A 16,778-nucleotide genomic window follows, 5' to 3' on the forward strand; every position below is an offset into this window, starting at 1 on the left:
GAGTAAAAACGTTTTAAAAGCCTCAGAAGCCTTAAAGTATCTTTTTAACTCATTTGGTTTCCACAGATCAGAATTGCCACCTGCACGTTTTCTTGCTCTCCTCATTTATGAAACTGCTTTACATTAATCAAATCATGGGAGTAGAAGCTTGCTGACTGTTTGTCACACACTCATTTGAGCACACACCTCACTTCTGCTCACTGTAATGACCTCCCAGAGAAGCCATCAAGGGTCAAACTAACACTTTGATGCTTATGATATGAGTTTTCTTTGCAGCGTTCAGAAATCATACATTCTGGACTCTTTCACATTTCATATTTTTAATGCTCTTTAAATGATTCAGCTGTCATAATATGTTCCATGTGATTAGATGTACTTTTTTTTCCCTCCTGATGTCGTGACCAGCTGACTCCGTTTCATTGTGGGATTTTCTGTGAGGTCTTGTTTTTATTTTAACACAGCACATACTCACGTGGCCAGAGGAGGACATCTTTGTGACCTCTGGATTGTTTGCGTATATTTTACAATCTGAATGGACAGTGATGCCTGATAGAGAGTCCCATCAGAATGAAGCAGGGCATCCCAAGGATATGATATGGATATGAATGGGATTTCTGACTGATAGGCTGTTACAGCTGACAGCTCATTTATCGCTGCCCTGGGTGGCACCAAGATTTTCAAGTTTTGTTTTACAGATAAATTAAGTTAAAAGGGATTTCTCAAACAGGATTTTTACCCCCAATTCCAGTTTATTTACATTATTATGTCTTATTTTCTAATTCTACTCCTGCCTCATTTGATTATCTTTCTTAGCTTGAAACAGAAATGTTTTCATTTCTTCCTAATCTTTTTTTTCTGCTTATTTATTTAGTCTTCAGTTTCTAGCATTAGTTTTTCTCTCTCAAGATTTCCAAACTATATAAAATTATTTTTTCAGTGTTAAAGATTTCCTTTCTTTTTCTTTTTTTTTTTTTTTGGTTATATATATATTCCTGTTTTGAAAGGTAATTCCTGGCCATTAAGAGTTTATGGGATTGAAGAACCAGCTAAATAGTTTTTGGTCCTAAAATCTTTTTTTTTTTCTAAATCTAACATTTTAAACGCACCTCGGCTCATTTTTCTATCCCTCAGGTGCCTCATTAAGTGGCTGGAGGTGAGGAAAGTGTGCCCGCTGTGCAACATGCCCGTCCTGCAGCTCGCCCAGCAGGCCGGCACCATAGAGCCCCCCTTGCCCGTCCAGCAGCCCCTGCCCGGCGCCGAGAACCTGGTGTAGCGGACACTGAGTCCCTCTCGGAAAGCAGCCGGCGGACACACAACAAAACACATCCCAACGCTCACACTCGCACCTTAAACAGGTACCCTTCGGTGAGAGTGTGTGAACTGACAAACTGGAATAACTGAGCAGAAGTTCACAAAAACTGAGAGTCTGCGGTCGTCATCACCTCTTTTTATTTTTGCATCGGTTACAAAAAGAAAAAAAAAAAGGATTTCCTTTATGTCAGCACAGAGTGGCTGATAATCAGCTGTTCTTTTTATTTTATTTATTTTTTTTTTTTACTTCATGGACGATTAAGTTGATCTAGAAGAAGTTTCTTTTTGTTACTTTTTCACAACCAAAGCGCTTTTCTGGAGGGCACCAGCAAAAGACGAGGAAGAAGAAAACACAAAAGCCAAGAACTTCACTACACTAAGATACATATATATATATTTTTTTTGTTTGTTTCATTTAAAAAGCACTTTATGAGAAGGCAAAATCTTGATTGCTTAGGCCTAAGGTCATGTGTTATATTTTATTTCTTCCTCTTTTCCGTGTACAAAGCAGACGGACAGGTTTTAAAACATTACAGATCTACAGAAATCTCAAAGGGACAACTCTGGAACGGTTTTGTTTGCTTAAATGTGAAACGTTTGACTGTGTCACCATCGCCCAGGCATTACTCTGACTAATCCAGTTGTCTGCAAAATTTAGACTTCAAGTCAAAAATATCCGTTCTAAACCAAGGTCTTTGAGCTGTTTAATAGATGTAGCACTTCTAGTTTTCTAGTTTTTCATTGCCCTTTTTTTTCCTGTATTAATGTCATCAGATTAAGGTTCGTATATTTCACGGATGAAAGCAGGAGACTTTTAAGGAAAGCTGTGAAAGTCGCTTCACGGATCCTGCAACAGAGTTGATTTTTCTGGAACACAACAGAATGAAAAAGAAATCTTCCCTCAAAATGTGCTGTAGTGTCAGCTATTTCATCTCTCTTGCCACAAAAGTGTAAATCCATTTGTCACTTATTTTCTCTTTTTTTTTCTTTTTTTTCTTTTTCTCGGTACCGCTGCGTTTAGGAGCACGAGTCAGTGAACTGGCACCAGCGCCACCAGTCCTGGCCTCAGCGTGTAATCAGCATATCCTTTTAGTGGGCGCACATACATGCACATAAGGGAGCAGCTGGAGCTGACCCTCCTTTCTCTCAGCTACACTGCCATAGTCAGTGGTCAGCAGGTTGGAGTGAACCAGGGTTTTCATTCATGCAAACACACATTGCAGTTTATCCCCTTTTTTCCTGCTTTTTCTCTGCAGTCTTCTGGTGCTTTCGCCTCCCCCCCTCCTTTCTGTTTCGGTACAACGTGCTTTTGTTTCGTGCCACACGTACTTCAGCTCTGAGCCGCGCTTTTGTGGATACTTTTTTGTCCTCTGGTTAGCTGAATTTGGTGTATTAGCTGAAAGGCCTTGCTGTGAACTCCACCCCCCTCCGCCCCACACCTCCCTCCTGGTAACATTAGTGGGCTAAAATAGCTCACTGAGGTTTGGTAATGAAGTGTTTTGTGGCTTCGGTTTGGTGATCAGCGGGATTTAGAGAGCATAATGATAGTATTTTTAACCGATAGTCCTTACAGCATGTTATAATCAGCCACAAGATGATGATAATGTGAAATCAGAAGTTTGGCACCCGTCAGAGCTGATAATACTCACATTGGACACCTCCTGTCCCGTCAGTAAAACAAATGATACATTCTGTATCTTGTGGTCATCTATTATTAGGCCGTGGCCACAGTTATCCGCTTCTCAGAAATTACCGCTCAGTAACATTTCATTCCCACACACTTGCAATTTATGGTTATGACTGAATTATCTCTTTTGCAGGCCTAAGTAACTTGTGGCCACACAGTGATACTTTTCCCACAAACGCTACTGGGAACGCCGCTTATTCCACAGCGACGGATCGAAGATAAGTTTGAGACAGGCTGTCAAACAATCTGTGGTCTGATCTGTTTTAATGGAAATGAGAGCTATTTGTCTACAAAAGGAGCGTAAATAACATTAGGCTACATCGGCATGCTGTTGCAGTAGTCTTCATGTCCCGTTATCTTTTCAACAAATAAAAATCTGAAAAGTGAGCCGTTTGCATTTGTATTCAGCCCCACCAGTCATTCATAGTCACTTTTCTCTGCAGCTGTAAGTCTTTGTGGATCTATTTAAACCTCATTTTTGCCGACGATGCATCTGCTTTGATCCAAACCACGGGTGTCAAAACTCAAGACTTGCTGGTCAAATCCGGGAATCTGTACTCTTGATCGTCGCATAAACTGGACTTTAACATAACAGTTGTGTGCTTAAACATTGTTTCATCAGTCAAGTCGAATCAGTTTTCATTTGAATAGGACCAAATTTAATCAATGTAAAAAAAATTGTTACATTATAAGCAGCCACTGATTGTGTCTCTCTAACACCATCTTGGTCCTATTTTCCTTTCGGTTTTCTCTTTGCATGCTCGCTACAAAGCAATGATCTCAACAAAGCGTCTCTGGCTTTCAGTTAGAAAAGCGTCGCTACTCTGACGAATGTCTCATCTCCGCCGAATGTCAGCCAACAGAGGACTGGACCTTTCCTAGAGGAAAGCGTCGGCCGATACTCTGGCATTAACTCAACACGGAACATTTTAGCCTTAGTTGAACAAAAACTGTTGCAATAACAAAGAAAGATGTGTTTCATTACATCTGTGGTGAACAAAACGACTGCCATGCCATTCTTGTTACAGGATTAATTTCCACACGAGTCCTTCATCTAAACCCCACAGCAGCTAACACTTGCTGCCATTTGTCCACCTTTGTCGTTGGTTATTAGACTTTTTTTTTTTTTTTTTTCCCCCACACATGCCTCCCCGTTTTCCTCCCGCCCGCCGTCCTGATAGTGCCAACCAGACATGAAATGTTAGGAATTAAAGAGAGTCTGTGTGACGACAGAGAGGGGAAAAAAAATGGGGCTGAAGAGCCGCAGTAAGAAATGTCTTCCCACCGCTGAAATCATCCCTGACGTCAGCGTTGCCTTGGACTGAGCTGTTATAAATAGACATCCAGTCAGGAGCACCGTTGGACATAAATAATTTACTGATAACCACAGAAGAAAAGGGAGTTATTGATCACAACACCGTTTTATGACGGGTAGTGTTCATTTTGACAGAAAAAAAAATAGAAGGAAACCCAATGAAATTTTCTTTGCTGCTTGAATCTCTTCATGTTTTCCATGGTTGGTTTTAGCAACCAGATCATTTAGGGTTTTAATCTCTTATCACTGCCTTGTTGAAGTGAACCTGTGTTTGTTTGTATTGTGTATTTATTCCTCTGTAGCTCTTACAAACTCACAAATAACTTCCTCCTCCCTTTTGTCCAAACAAGTCGTTTTACCTTTTCCCTTGAATTCTCCTCACTTTTCCCTTTTTTTTTTTTTAACACTGATTATGTTTGTGAAGTCTCACAGACATTGTTTGTAAAACTAAGAATTCTGCAGCAGAATATTTTTGGAGACTATATGCTGTACAGTATTTGTAAGCTCTATTTTTGTATATTGCTCTTTTGGGGAAAAAACTAAAATGACTTTTTTTTTTTTTTTTTTTTCCTTTTTGCTAATTTTATGTTTATTCGTTTAAAGAAAATGTTGCATGTGACTGACTTGAACTGTAAATAAAATTTCCAGGTTTTGGAAAGAATTTTGTCTAGTTGTGCTTTTTTTCCTTGCATAATTAATATAATATGATCTAAACACTGACGTCAAAAGATTAGTAAAGGGATTATTACATTTTAATTACATACAAGAACCCTGTTCGTACATTTAAAAAATATATATTGTTAAATGTCATTGAAGATTATTTTAAGGTTGATGTAATACCGCCCCCTTGTGGTAAACATTTTTATTTGCACTTGGGCTCATAAATAAACTTTATCAGCGCCCCTTTGTGGTTAAATCAAGTACTTTATTATGTTTTGCCATAATTCTTTCTAAATGATCCTATTTTTGAGATGACAGACTTCATGCGGTTTCTGCCTTTGAACAAACTGAATATTGAGTAAACAGACAAATGAAAGCAAAGTTGATGTGAAATATCAGAATGTTAATTTTTTCCTGATGTGCAGAAATCTCCACTTCATGGAGTGTTTTCACAAATGGCAACATTTTGATTTAATATTTGCTCAATAGTATTTTAATAAGTATATATGCAGCAACGTTATTGGGTGAATGTTTGATTCTGAAACGCAAGTAGTGAATCAGCCAATCACATAATGTCTGACACTATGCTGAATCCTTCATGCAAAATTAACACTGTTTTGAGAGCAAAAAGGGGGTCCACTCAGGAACCAGAAAGGTGGACCTCGGAAAAAGTAGCCGAGTATATTGAGACCAGTTAATAAGTTGACTGGGAAAAAACCTGACCTTTTCCATGTACTGTGACTCTTAGTTCTGTGTTTGGAAGCACAAATGAAGAATAATGTCCGAACTTGATCTGAACAACGATATCCAACAACAGCATGTAGACAATTTTCTGAATAGATGTAATTTATTGTCACCGTTCTTAAGTTAAATCTTGTTGAACCTTTTTTTGCACTTTGCTTGTGCTGTTCTGCTTCTGCGTTTTCTGCAGCAGAGCCAGAGTGTCTCGTTTCTCGATGCGCCTCAGCTGTTTCTTCTTCATCCTCTTGATCTTTGCCGTGTTCCGGATCTGTCAAACAAAAACCAACGAGGAGTTTCATACGTGCCTATGTTTCCCCATCCTTTGTGACTCTACGTGATCAGAGGATAAACATGTCAAAGAATTTCAAATAAAATGTGGGCCTCCATTTGTACTCCCTCACTTTAAATCCAGCTGTTCTGTGAATGCCTCAGAAGTTTCCTTAAGAACATGAGCGAATAAACAGAACCAAGGAACGCAGCAGACGCGAGGTGTGGAGAAGTTTAAAGCGGCGTTTGGTTCTAGAATAATATCCAGAGCTTTGAACACCTTAAAAAGCTCTGTGTACATTTCAGCCTATGTTCACAGTGTTGTGTGGAGAAAAACCAACATTGAACTCATAACCATGGCAAAACGCGATGGCAGCATCTTGTTGTGGGGGCATGCTGATCTTTAGCAGAGACGGTGAGGATCAATGGAGCTAAATGTGGGCCTAACAGAAATTCTGTTAGAGACTCCAAATGATGGAAGAAAAATCCTCCAGTAAGGCAGGGCACATATCAAACCTGTAAGGTGAGAGGTTATTTCTGTGGAACTGTGAGGAGAGTTGTATACATACCACTTGTACAATCTCAGCTTTGCGTTCGTTCTCTGCGCGCCGTTTCAGGTTTTCCTCTCGTCTTTTCCTCTTTTCCTATAAAAAAAAAATGAAGCACAGTCTGTTAGACATAGAACTGCAAGAGCATGACTTCTCCAGAACCTTTGCATCACATCACCTCCTTCTTCTGGGCTTTCTCCTCCTTCAGCCTCACTGTGAACTGTTTGACAAGGTCTTTTTCACGCTTGGCCTGCATCTTCTTCTCCCAGGAGGAGCACAGAGGTTTGTCTCTGACCAACGAAGAGAACCTGGATGCAAACATCACGGTAACATACAGGTGAGTGTTTACTAACAATATGTTTGCATAACTAGTCAATAATTTTTAAAGAATAATTGCTGCATACATTGAAAAAAAAACAAACAAAAAAAAAAAAACAATCCAGATTGTTTTTAGGTGTTATGACAAAGCAGGCTGCATTGTTTATTTGAGAATAAATTAACAGTTTCCATCATAAAATCCACTGGATTTCTTATTTTATCAGTATAGTCATGCAGACAGGTTAAGAAAGAACTTTTCCGAACAGAAATAATACAATTTCAGCTTCAACTCAGCAAGTTGAAGACATATCCCACCTCTGCTTGTTCCGGTCCTTCCACACTCTTCCTGACTTTGGTTTTCCCAGCGGAACCGCCGGGATCGGTTTGGCACTGGGAGCCAGGTGAGCTTTCTTCTTCGGGATGCTACTTGAACCTACAGGAGCCGTTTCTGCTGGTGCAGTCTTGGACAGCTGATGTTCTCCTCCATCATCGGCTTTATCCGTTTCCATGACTGCTGCCTGAGCCGGTGGGTCTGAGGGCACTGTGGGTTCTGCTGGTCCGGCGGGTTCTGTAATTTTTGTGGGTTCTGGTTTCGTAGACGCACTGGATTCTTCCACGGTCGGACTGTCTGGTTTCTGCTCCGTATCTTCGGGGTTTTCTTCTTCCACCGGCGGTGGCAGCTCCTTTAGGACGGACTTCCTGGTCCTTCTGCTGGGAGTCCTCACCGGGGTTGTGCTGTCCTGCAAGGCGGCAGGAGGGCGCACCGTGCGGCCGCTACGGGTCCGCCTGCCCTCCGCTGGCGGATCCTCAGCCAGCTCCTCCACTGAGCTGTTTTCCTCCAACCGGGCCCTCGTTCTCTTCGGCATACTTCTTAATAAAACAGGCAAAAGTACATAACTTTAACTAGCTCCAAGACCCACGTGTGCCTGCTCCCAGCCTTGTGTATGATGCGTTATTTCCGGTTCTGACGTAGATCCAGCTGTGCGTTGTCGCCATCTGTTGGTGTGAGGGAGGAACGGCAAATTACATTCGTAGCCTATAGAACTTTATATTTACAAAAATAAGACCTTTTCGTCTAAGGCCGTTTTTGAAAAGACTTTTCATTTTAATGCCTTTTAGTCAGAGGGCTGGTAACTTTTTGTCTATGGCCTCACATCTGAAACTTTATACACTGTTCTAATGTGTAAGTTTTTTTTTTTTTTTCTTGAGTCCTGAGGATGTCCTAAATTGAACACCGTACTAAAACACTCTGCAGTGCCATCTACTGGGCAGACTGCATCCCAGATCTTTCATGGGACCAGGCGGTCACATGATTTTTACTTCCGCAACTTGTGATGCTGTTCATTGAAAAACACCTCAGTACATTCAGTGGGAAATCCTTGGCTAGATATCTGATTTTGTTGGTGTTTGCGGCTCCTGTTAAGAAGTTTTAATATAGCAACATCCCAGCACTAGCTGTGAGAGAGACTCATCATGTCGGTGCTCCGATTTAACAGCGTCTTTCTGCTGCTGCTGCTGGTGATGATGTTTGGACACTCTGTGAGTATTTCTGAGCACCTAGCTAAAGTCTTTAAACTTTCTTTTGAGTTTGTATAACAGTTTAAACTGAAATGAGCAGATTTCATGGTTTATTGACATCATAATATATAATAATTACATATATTTTACAGATAATTTAAGCTAAAAATGATGGATCTAAATAATGTGTTGCAATTTATAGGGGTCTAGACTGACTAAAGCTTTAATTCAGATTTTTTTATGATTATATTTTTGAACATGTTGATGAATCTGCAGCATTCTTTACTAAAACATTTTAAGTGTCTTCAGGTGTTTGGCTTCTACATCCCTACAGTGACCTGAGGTGTCATCTCTGGGCTATACACTTGAAACTCTATGGGAAGTACTGCGCATGTGTAAGTGTACAGTGACAGACAATGGTGTTTTGACCTGCAGATCGGGACGTCTCCATCATTCAGCGTGGACTACGAAAACAACTGTTTCCGTAAGGATGGAGAACAATTTCGTTACATATCAGGAAGCATCCACTACAGCAGGATACCCAGGGCCAACTGGAAAGACCGGCTGCTGAAGATGTACATGGCAGGACTGAACGCCATCCAGACGTATGATTCCTCCACACACACAAATACGGTGCTCTGTCGAATCACGTTTAAAATCAGGAATTATGTCTCCTAAGAAAGTTGCAGACACTGCACAGATGCGTTATTATCGTTGCATTGTTTTATGAAGCACTGTCATATTCATAACTACTACTTGCTTTTAACAGATGAAAAGTTGCTTTTAGTTTGTCTTCTAAATTAAAATAATGACGTTTGATCATGAATAACAAATACTTTCGTCAATAAAAGCAGGATCATATATAAAAGTGTTTTAGATTTTTCTCTGCTGCCACACACATGAATCAAATGAATGGGGGTTAACCAGTTTTTCTACTTTTAATGGCATCCTGAGGAGATAAAGAAGCAGTCATTACAGTTAGGAGTCCTGGAGCACAGACACATCCAAAGCATGCTGGGTATTGGACCTTGAAGGCCAGGGTTGGAGATTTCTGTTTGAACACATTATTCACCGGACCTGGAAGCATGATGAATGTATCGCACTTATAAAAAAGTAAAAATAAAAGTTCCTCAGGCCAAAAGTGACAGAATTATTTAAAAAAGATGGGTCTTTTTATTTAATGTGTTATTTATTGATTTATTGGTTGTGAGACATAATTTAATATATAAATCTGGTGAACTGAGCAACCCCTCGACATATAAGATCTAAGACAATTTTTAGTTAATATTTACTAGTAATCATTTGGAGTAATTTATTCTCTGTGTGTATTTAAGAAACAATCTTCACTTCAACAGCATATTTTAGATTCATATTTTTGTTTTATGAAAACAATGTGCCGGTTTCTTTTTTTCATTGAATCTCATTCTGATTTTGGGTCATTTTACATTTATTTAGGATAAAACACACTTTATGAGTTAATTGTTGAACATAAATACTTTCTTACGCTCGCAGCTACATTCCCTGGAACTACCATGAAGAGACTCCTGGCCAGTACAATTTCAGCGGAGACAGAGATGTGGAATATTTTCTTAAGTTGGCTCAGGACATCGGTCTGTTGGTGATCCTTCGTCCAGGGCCGTACATATGTGGAGAGTGGGACATGGTGAGGGAAACGTGACTTTAAATGCGTTTGCTTTCAAAAACTGAGTTGAAAAGGGACATTTAGTCTCATTTTTTCAAAGGCTTCCTTTGAGTTCAAGTAAGTGCTGTGATCTAGTGAGTCATGTACTAAAATGACATTGTCAATGTTGCACTCTATATTAGCCAGATAACATAAACACTAAAGTATATAGTCTCTCTTGCATTGCCCTTTTTGCAGTATGTCCTCTGACACAAAGCCTTCTCCAACACTGAGAGAAAATAGCATTTGCTCCACAGACAGTGTGTCTGCTGTGACAATGTACATATGAAGGACTTGTTTGAGGAGCAGACCTCAGAGCGGACTGCAGCCTCATGTTTTATCTGAATGTCACCATTTGAACAAAAAATCTGGAAAACTGGATCAATGTGTTTGCTGGGATTTTATGGTTAAGATTCTTTAAATTTAATTATTTTCTGTTGGTTTACTTCCCACTACAGTCATTGTCTGGCTTCTATGTTGTATTGTAATCAAATACAGGAAAAAAAAAAAAAAGTCTTAGCAAAATGGATGTTTTTGCAAGGCAGTGTACCTATAAAGAACTGTGTACAATGTGTGAAATCTACAGCTTGGCAGTCTCAGCGCCTGTTGTGTTTCTAATTATTAAATGTTATTCTGCTGATTAGGGGGGTCTGCCCGCATGGCTTCTCAATAAGAAAAACATTGTGCTGCGATCGTCTGACCCTGGTGAGCAGCAAACACTCATCTAGTCAGAAATGTATGCGGTGTCCCACTGCATGAAAGCACAATGCTGTAATTTGTGTCCATTCCAGATTACATTGCAGCCGTGGACAAATGGATGGGGAAGCTGTTACCCACGATGAAGCCTTACCTCTACCAGAACGGTGGTCCCATCATCACTGTACAGGTGAGTGTGGATGTCTCTGTTTGTTTTTCATATTAGTACCTGACTGGTTTTCATTTTACAGCCCACTGCAAAGTTACTAGTCCGCCCTGGTGAAGTATTAAATGGTAAATAAATATCAATGGAGAATTTTTAACATGCATACCTCTTGAAGTTTCTCATGGATCGTTTGATGCAAGAGCTGCCAAACCACAGCTGCAATACCAGAATGACATGCTTTTGTAACTGTAGCTCTGGGAGAAAACAGACTTCCTTGTCCTTATAAAGTATGTATTGATCTTTAGTTTGAGCTTTTATGAACAAAAGAAAAAACAACAAACAAAGCAATCCAGGTGGGTTAGGCAGGAAACAGAGGATCAATGTGTGGGAAAGCATGAGTCTCACTGTCAAGTACGGTGGAGGATCTGTGTGGCTGTGGGCTTATTAATGAATTAAAGAACATGAGAACCTTACTGACTTCATGTGATTTTGAACTTATGAATTTAAAATGGATAATCATTGGGTCTTAAACAATAATTACATGATTAAAAATCAAGAAAAAACAGAAATGGTTCAACAGACGCATAATTAACCTTCATCAAAGGCCATCGTATAGATTGTATGGATGAGCTGACGAGCGTGCAGGAGGGGATGATGGATGTTTTTACTTTTTGTTTGAATTGACCAGGTTGCCAATCCATGTGAGGAGTTAAAAAAAAACAAGATTTAGTCTCATAAGATAAGAAAAATATTGACACACAACCTTTATCAACAGGTGGAGAATGAATATGGCAGCTACTTTACCTGTGACTACAACTACATGCGTCACCTAACCAAACTGTTCAGAGCCCAACTGGGAGACGAGGTGGTGCTGTTCACCACAGATGGTGCCGGGGTGAATTACCTGAAGTGTGGCTCAATACAAGGCCTCTATGCCACCGTAGACTTTGGTCCCAGTAAGCTCAGCGACTCTGCATGTTACAGTGAATTTTCCTTTTCTGTGAAATGACTCACTTTGCTTGTGTTATTGTGTACCCTCTGAGATCCCTTCATTTAGGTTTGTTTTCTTATTTGTGTGTCTATGCCGTCTCATTGTCACGTTTTAGCTTAGTCAGAAGTAATGAGGAAGTTGCACAAAGACACTTTGCAATTCTATGCCTCGTCTCTCTGCTAGGTGCAAATATAACTGCTGCCTTTGCGGCACAGCGACATGCTGAACCTTATGGGCCTTTGGTAAGAACTCGCTTTACCCTGCGCATGTTGCTATGGTTACCCGCATGGCAAAGTGAAAATACTCCTGTTCCTTTGTTTCACAGGTGAACTCTGAGTTTTACACTGGATGGCTGGACCACTGGGGATCCCGTCACTCTGTCGTGTCGTCCGCTGTTGTGGCCAAGTCCCTCAGCCACATGCTGGCTGTAGAAGCAAATGTTAACCTGTAAGTGAGCAAAAGTTACCAGTGATTAGTTTAGAGAAGCAGTCTGTGACTCTGATGTTGCTTGTGCCACCTGCTGGCAGAAGTCGTGTAACTTTTCCACTTGTCAAATTTGGCTACTGATAGGCATTGAAGCCTTAAGATATGAGATTGTATAGAAGAAGCAATCAATGATTGTTCAAATATTTAACATTTAAAAACAATCAAAAGAATTGTTGAAAGGAGGGATAATTCTTCTCAAAGCAGCGCCATATATTATGATGCACATATCATCGCAATGTCAGCGTGTGCAGTATTTCTTTCACAAAGGACTTTTAGTACACAACATTTGATTGACTGTTATATGTCAGGTTTCATGCATTCCCTTTCTGTACATTAGTAAAAATGTTGGATTATTTGAATGGACTCTAACTGACCACCAATAGTATGGCAGTTTTATATATTTTCCTGATAAAGCTTGTCAGTTGCCAAAGATGTAGCCATACATGGAAAAAGTGGAAAAGTTTCACGCTTTGATAGAAGACTTAAACCTGAACTAAATGGATCAAAATCAGCAGTTTTCTGGCTAGCACAACTGTAGCAAGCAACAAGCAGATTTGGTCAACAACACATTCAGATGTACCAAATTACAATCGAAACAGAACACATAATGACCAAAAATTGGTCCAATTTGAACATAAACTTCCACACATGTACGTATGCATGCATGTACGTATGTCACGTGATTTATTGAAGTCATTGGAGTCAGTCGTGGTTAGACAGACCTTCTGTGAAGAAAGTTTATCATTACATCATTAAAATGTGGTCAAAATGTTACAGCTTTGTAAATAATTCTAAAAAAATAATAATAATAATCTAAAGTCAATATTTTAAGTACAAACATATATTTTTTTTATTCCTTCCCTGAAGGTACATGTTCATAGGCGGGTCAAACTTTGGCTACTGGAATGGTGAGTGTGATGTTAGCATAATACAGCTTTCCTGCATCTTTCCTGAGACACTAATGGTGTGTTTTAATGCTCTCAGGCGCAAACTCCCCGTATGCTGCACAGCCCACGAGCTACGACTATGACGCCCCTCTGTCAGAGGCAGGAGATCTCACAGAGAAATACTTTGCCATCAGAGACGTTATCAGAATGGTATGAACCTGAATAAATAAGCATTGTTTTAGATTTTTTTTTTTTCCTTTTGTGTCATTGAGAACATCTTTGTCTTCCTAAAATAGTACAGTAAGGTACCGGAGGGACCGATTCCACCAACTACGCCAAAGTATGCGTACGGTTCGGTTACGATGCAGAAGGTAAGCATTCAGATGGCTGTGTTTGATGTTATCACTTACAGGCTTCTAGTTTGTGACCATCGTTTCTGACTTTGCACCAAACTAGCATCGACTTGCTTGTTTTGTCTCCTGCAGCTCCAGACGGTGTTGAGTGCCGTAGAAACGCTGTCGTTCTCAGGTCCAGTTAAAAGCACCTATCCTCAGACATTCACTGACTTAAATCAGGTATCCTCCAGTCTTTTCTCACCACAGTAGTTCCATTTTTGTTTTTTTCACTTTCTGTGTCTTTTTTTTTTTTTACCTCTCCAGAGCTTTGGCTTTGTTCTGTACAGAACAACTCTGCCTTTTAATTGTAGCCAACCCACCCCTCTGTCATCGCCTCTGAATGGGGTCCATGACAGAGCGTATGTGGCAGTGGACGGGGTGAGTCGCATTATTCATCATCAGATCCTCTATGCAAAAGCTGTGAATTGTAGCTAATGATTATGAAAGAACTTCAGAATGACTTCAATGAAGAGCACAATTTTTTTTAATTAACAAAAATACAGAAGGAGACAGCAGTACATTAATTGGCCTTTTACATTAGAGACCAGCTTTTCCAGTGCATTTTGCCTCTGAGTACATGAAACGACAAAGTATGAGGAATCAAAATTAACAAACAGTAGACTGAATCATTCAGTCTTCCTCCAGTCAACAACACTTCAGTACAGAAACAGTAAATACAATTTTCAATTTCAAAATGTATTTTTTTTTCTCAGGATTTGTGATAATTGTACTAATATAAACATACTTTTTTTTTTTAAGGTGGCAGTAGGGGTTCTGGAAAGGAACAAGGTCTTGAGTGTGAATGTGACGGGAAATGCTGGAAGTCAGGTGGACATCCTGGTGGAAAACATGGGCCGGATCAACTATGGAAAAGACATCAATGACTTCAAGGTTTTTTGTTTTGTTTTGTTTTTGTTTTTTTTTTGTTTTTTTTTATTGTTTGTTGTTTGTTTTTGGCTTTAGAAATATGTTACTGAGGCCTCAAGGTCTAATGTGCTGTCAGACATTAAGTTGTTGCTGACATAAAGTCACAGACACTGCACCAACCTGGGATCACAACGGGGCATCCATACTGAAACATTTGGAATGATTTAGAAATGTTACATTTTTTTTTATCATTTGTTGTTTTCTCAATAAAGGGCCTGGTCTCCAATCTTAATCTGGGACAAACCACCCTTACCGGCTGGACCATGTACAGTCTCAGCATCGACGAGGCGGTCAGACAGGGCCTCCTCGGAGAACAATCTCCCACACAAAGAGACCCAGGTCAGCCTGCGACTCTTTCGCTTCCCGCTTTCTACAATGGAAGCTTCATCATTCCTGACGGTATTCCTGACCTCCCTCAAGACACTTATGTCAAGCTGCCAGGCTGGAAGAAGGTGAGAGACCCTAAAATAAGCTTTTAGCTTTTAAGCTTTGTCAACTACTCATGTATAGATATTCAACATGTGAGTTTAATTAAATTGTGAAAGTAGATCTTTTTTTTTATTATTATTTAAGCAATAAGACCATGAGCTGTCACTACCCTTCTACAAATAGTTTCAGATATTAAATGTTTTATTATTGCGTAGTTTATATCGCCAGTAAAACTTTTACACTCCAAATGTAATATCTGCTAGGCACCTTTGACTAAAATGCAGTACAAATTAAATATTTATTTGTTTCCTTAGGGGCAGATCTGGATTAATGGTTTTAATTTGGGGCGTTACTGGCCCGCTCGTGGCCCTCAGGTGACACTTTTTGTGCCTGCCAGCATCCTGAGCACAGCAGCACCCAACAATGTGACCGTCCTGGAGCTGGAAGCAGATCCATGCAGCTACCAGCCATGCACAATTGAGTTTACAAACACCCCGATCCTCAATGCAACAGTCCTCTCTCAGCCCAAACTGCACAGGAGACTGTTTACTAAAGAGGATTTCCTGTGACAATAAGGGAACTCTCTATTGCACTAAAGGAATCAGTTTGCACTGCAGGACTCGACATATCAGCCTGGAATCAATGTTTGATTTGTGAAATGGAAGAGCATTTGAATTTTTTTTTTTTTTTTTTTGAACAATCTATGTTTTGTAAATGACATTTTGTTTTCTGATACTATTTTTCTAACTGTTTGCACCACTTGATTGTAGCAGGTATCCAAAATCTCTTCTTGTCTACTCTCAAAGGGATTATAAGCAATGTTAGCTGTGGCATTTCATCATTCAGGGAACATTTAATTTTTCAGATGAAAACCACATCAGGGATGTGTCTGTTCAGATGCGTAGTCCTTTGAGTAAAACAAGTTGCTCCATAGCTTTAAATTAGTCATCTAGTCATCTTGTAGTTGTAATATTTGTACAAGATGTGCCTATATCATAAAAACAAAATAAAAACTTGAAATCCATCTTTATTTTAATGCAACTTAGCTTTTATGCATATTCACATTTTAGGGCAGGCAAATGTATGGCATCAAATTTAAAGACAGGCTAGGTTAGTTTTGGTTCCTGCATTACACTCATTCTTTATTTGGGATTCTCACTTCAATGTGTTCCACATGCCACATTTTCTTTTTCTCCACCTCTTAGATTTAGAGTTTTCACGGTGCCTGTAGTCCATCGTGGGGGATTTGTATTCTAAAAATACCCAGAACTTTCCATCTTCCACCAATAGGTTAATTTTAGTATGGTCTCTAATCATAACCTGTTTTCCACATGTGTTGTATTTGGAATAACTCTAAAATTCAGCACAAAAACAAGCTATTATTTCTTCAGACATAGTTGGCATTATTCAATTTCATCAACTAGAACAAATAACTTCTACAGCTATGCAGATTTTCTTAGTACAGGGTTTTTATTACTTTAAGAGAAGCATTGCAATTCATTCTGCTCTGGGGTTGCTCATGTTGTTTAAAGATATTGACCTAAAATCCTCCTGACCCGAACCTAGACAATCCAACTCAACTAAAAAGCCATCAATTCTAAAATTCAATCAATATTTTCATGAAAATCTGGTTTCACCCACTTTATCCTGCAGACAAAGTGGAATATCTTTGTGCAGAATCTTAACTGAAAAAAGTGCTCTTTCACTCAAAGTCAAAGAGGTTTCTTCAAAATGAAGTCATTAATTTTAACCAAA

At 39.5% G+C, this 16,778-nt stretch overlaps 3 protein-coding genes across 3 annotated transcripts in view; 2 read left to right on the plus strand and 1 right to left on the minus strand.

Moving 5' to 3' along the window:
* The window catches only part of rnf24 (ring finger protein 24), a 32,223-nt gene extending 27,249 nt beyond the window's left edge, over nucleotides 1-4,974 (plus strand). Inside the window, exon 6 of the mRNA XM_014989579.2 lies at nucleotides 1,132-4,974. Within this exon, the coding sequence (XP_014845065.1) occupies nucleotides 1,132-1,273 (142 nt within the window). The 3' untranslated portion in view covers nucleotides 1,274-4,974. The remainder of the gene's footprint in view (nucleotides 1-1,131) is intronic.
* Nucleotides 4,975-5,801: 827 nt separating this feature from the next.
* Nucleotides 5,802-7,820, minus strand: ccdc86 (coiled-coil domain containing 86). The gene is made up of 4 exons (XM_014989571.2): nucleotides 7,163-7,820; nucleotides 6,708-6,837; nucleotides 6,551-6,625; nucleotides 5,802-5,982 (listed from the first exon to the last, which is right to left on the minus strand). The coding sequence occupies exons 1-4, from the start codon at nucleotides 7,711-7,713 to the stop codon at nucleotides 5,836-5,838; spliced, it is 903 nt and encodes a 300-aa protein (XP_014845057.2). The 5' UTR covers nucleotides 7,714-7,820; the 3' UTR covers nucleotides 5,802-5,835.
* Nucleotides 7,821-7,959: 139 nt separating this feature from the next.
* Nucleotides 7,960-16,047, plus strand: glb1 (galactosidase, beta 1). The gene is made up of 16 exons (XM_014989567.2): nucleotides 7,960-8,386; nucleotides 8,801-8,970; nucleotides 9,878-10,028; nucleotides 10,691-10,751; nucleotides 10,838-10,932; nucleotides 11,684-11,864; nucleotides 12,083-12,141; nucleotides 12,225-12,346; nucleotides 13,253-13,293; nucleotides 13,370-13,482; nucleotides 13,569-13,643; nucleotides 13,758-13,847; nucleotides 13,932-14,045; nucleotides 14,427-14,558; nucleotides 14,807-15,046; nucleotides 15,338-16,047. The coding sequence occupies exons 1-16, from the start codon at nucleotides 8,321-8,323 to the stop codon at nucleotides 15,590-15,592; spliced, it is 1,965 nt and encodes a 654-aa protein (XP_014845053.2). The 5' UTR covers nucleotides 7,960-8,320; the 3' UTR covers nucleotides 15,593-16,047.
* Nucleotides 16,048-16,778: the final 731 nt, after the last annotated feature.

Source organism: Poecilia mexicana, unplaced genomic scaffold (genome assembly GCF_051168715.1).
Source record: "Poecilia mexicana isolate PSO_F unplaced genomic scaffold, ASM5116871v1 scaffold_1, whole genome shotgun sequence".
In the NCBI taxonomy this organism is placed as follows: domain Eukaryota; kingdom Metazoa; phylum Chordata; class Actinopteri; order Cyprinodontiformes; family Poeciliidae; genus Poecilia; species Poecilia mexicana.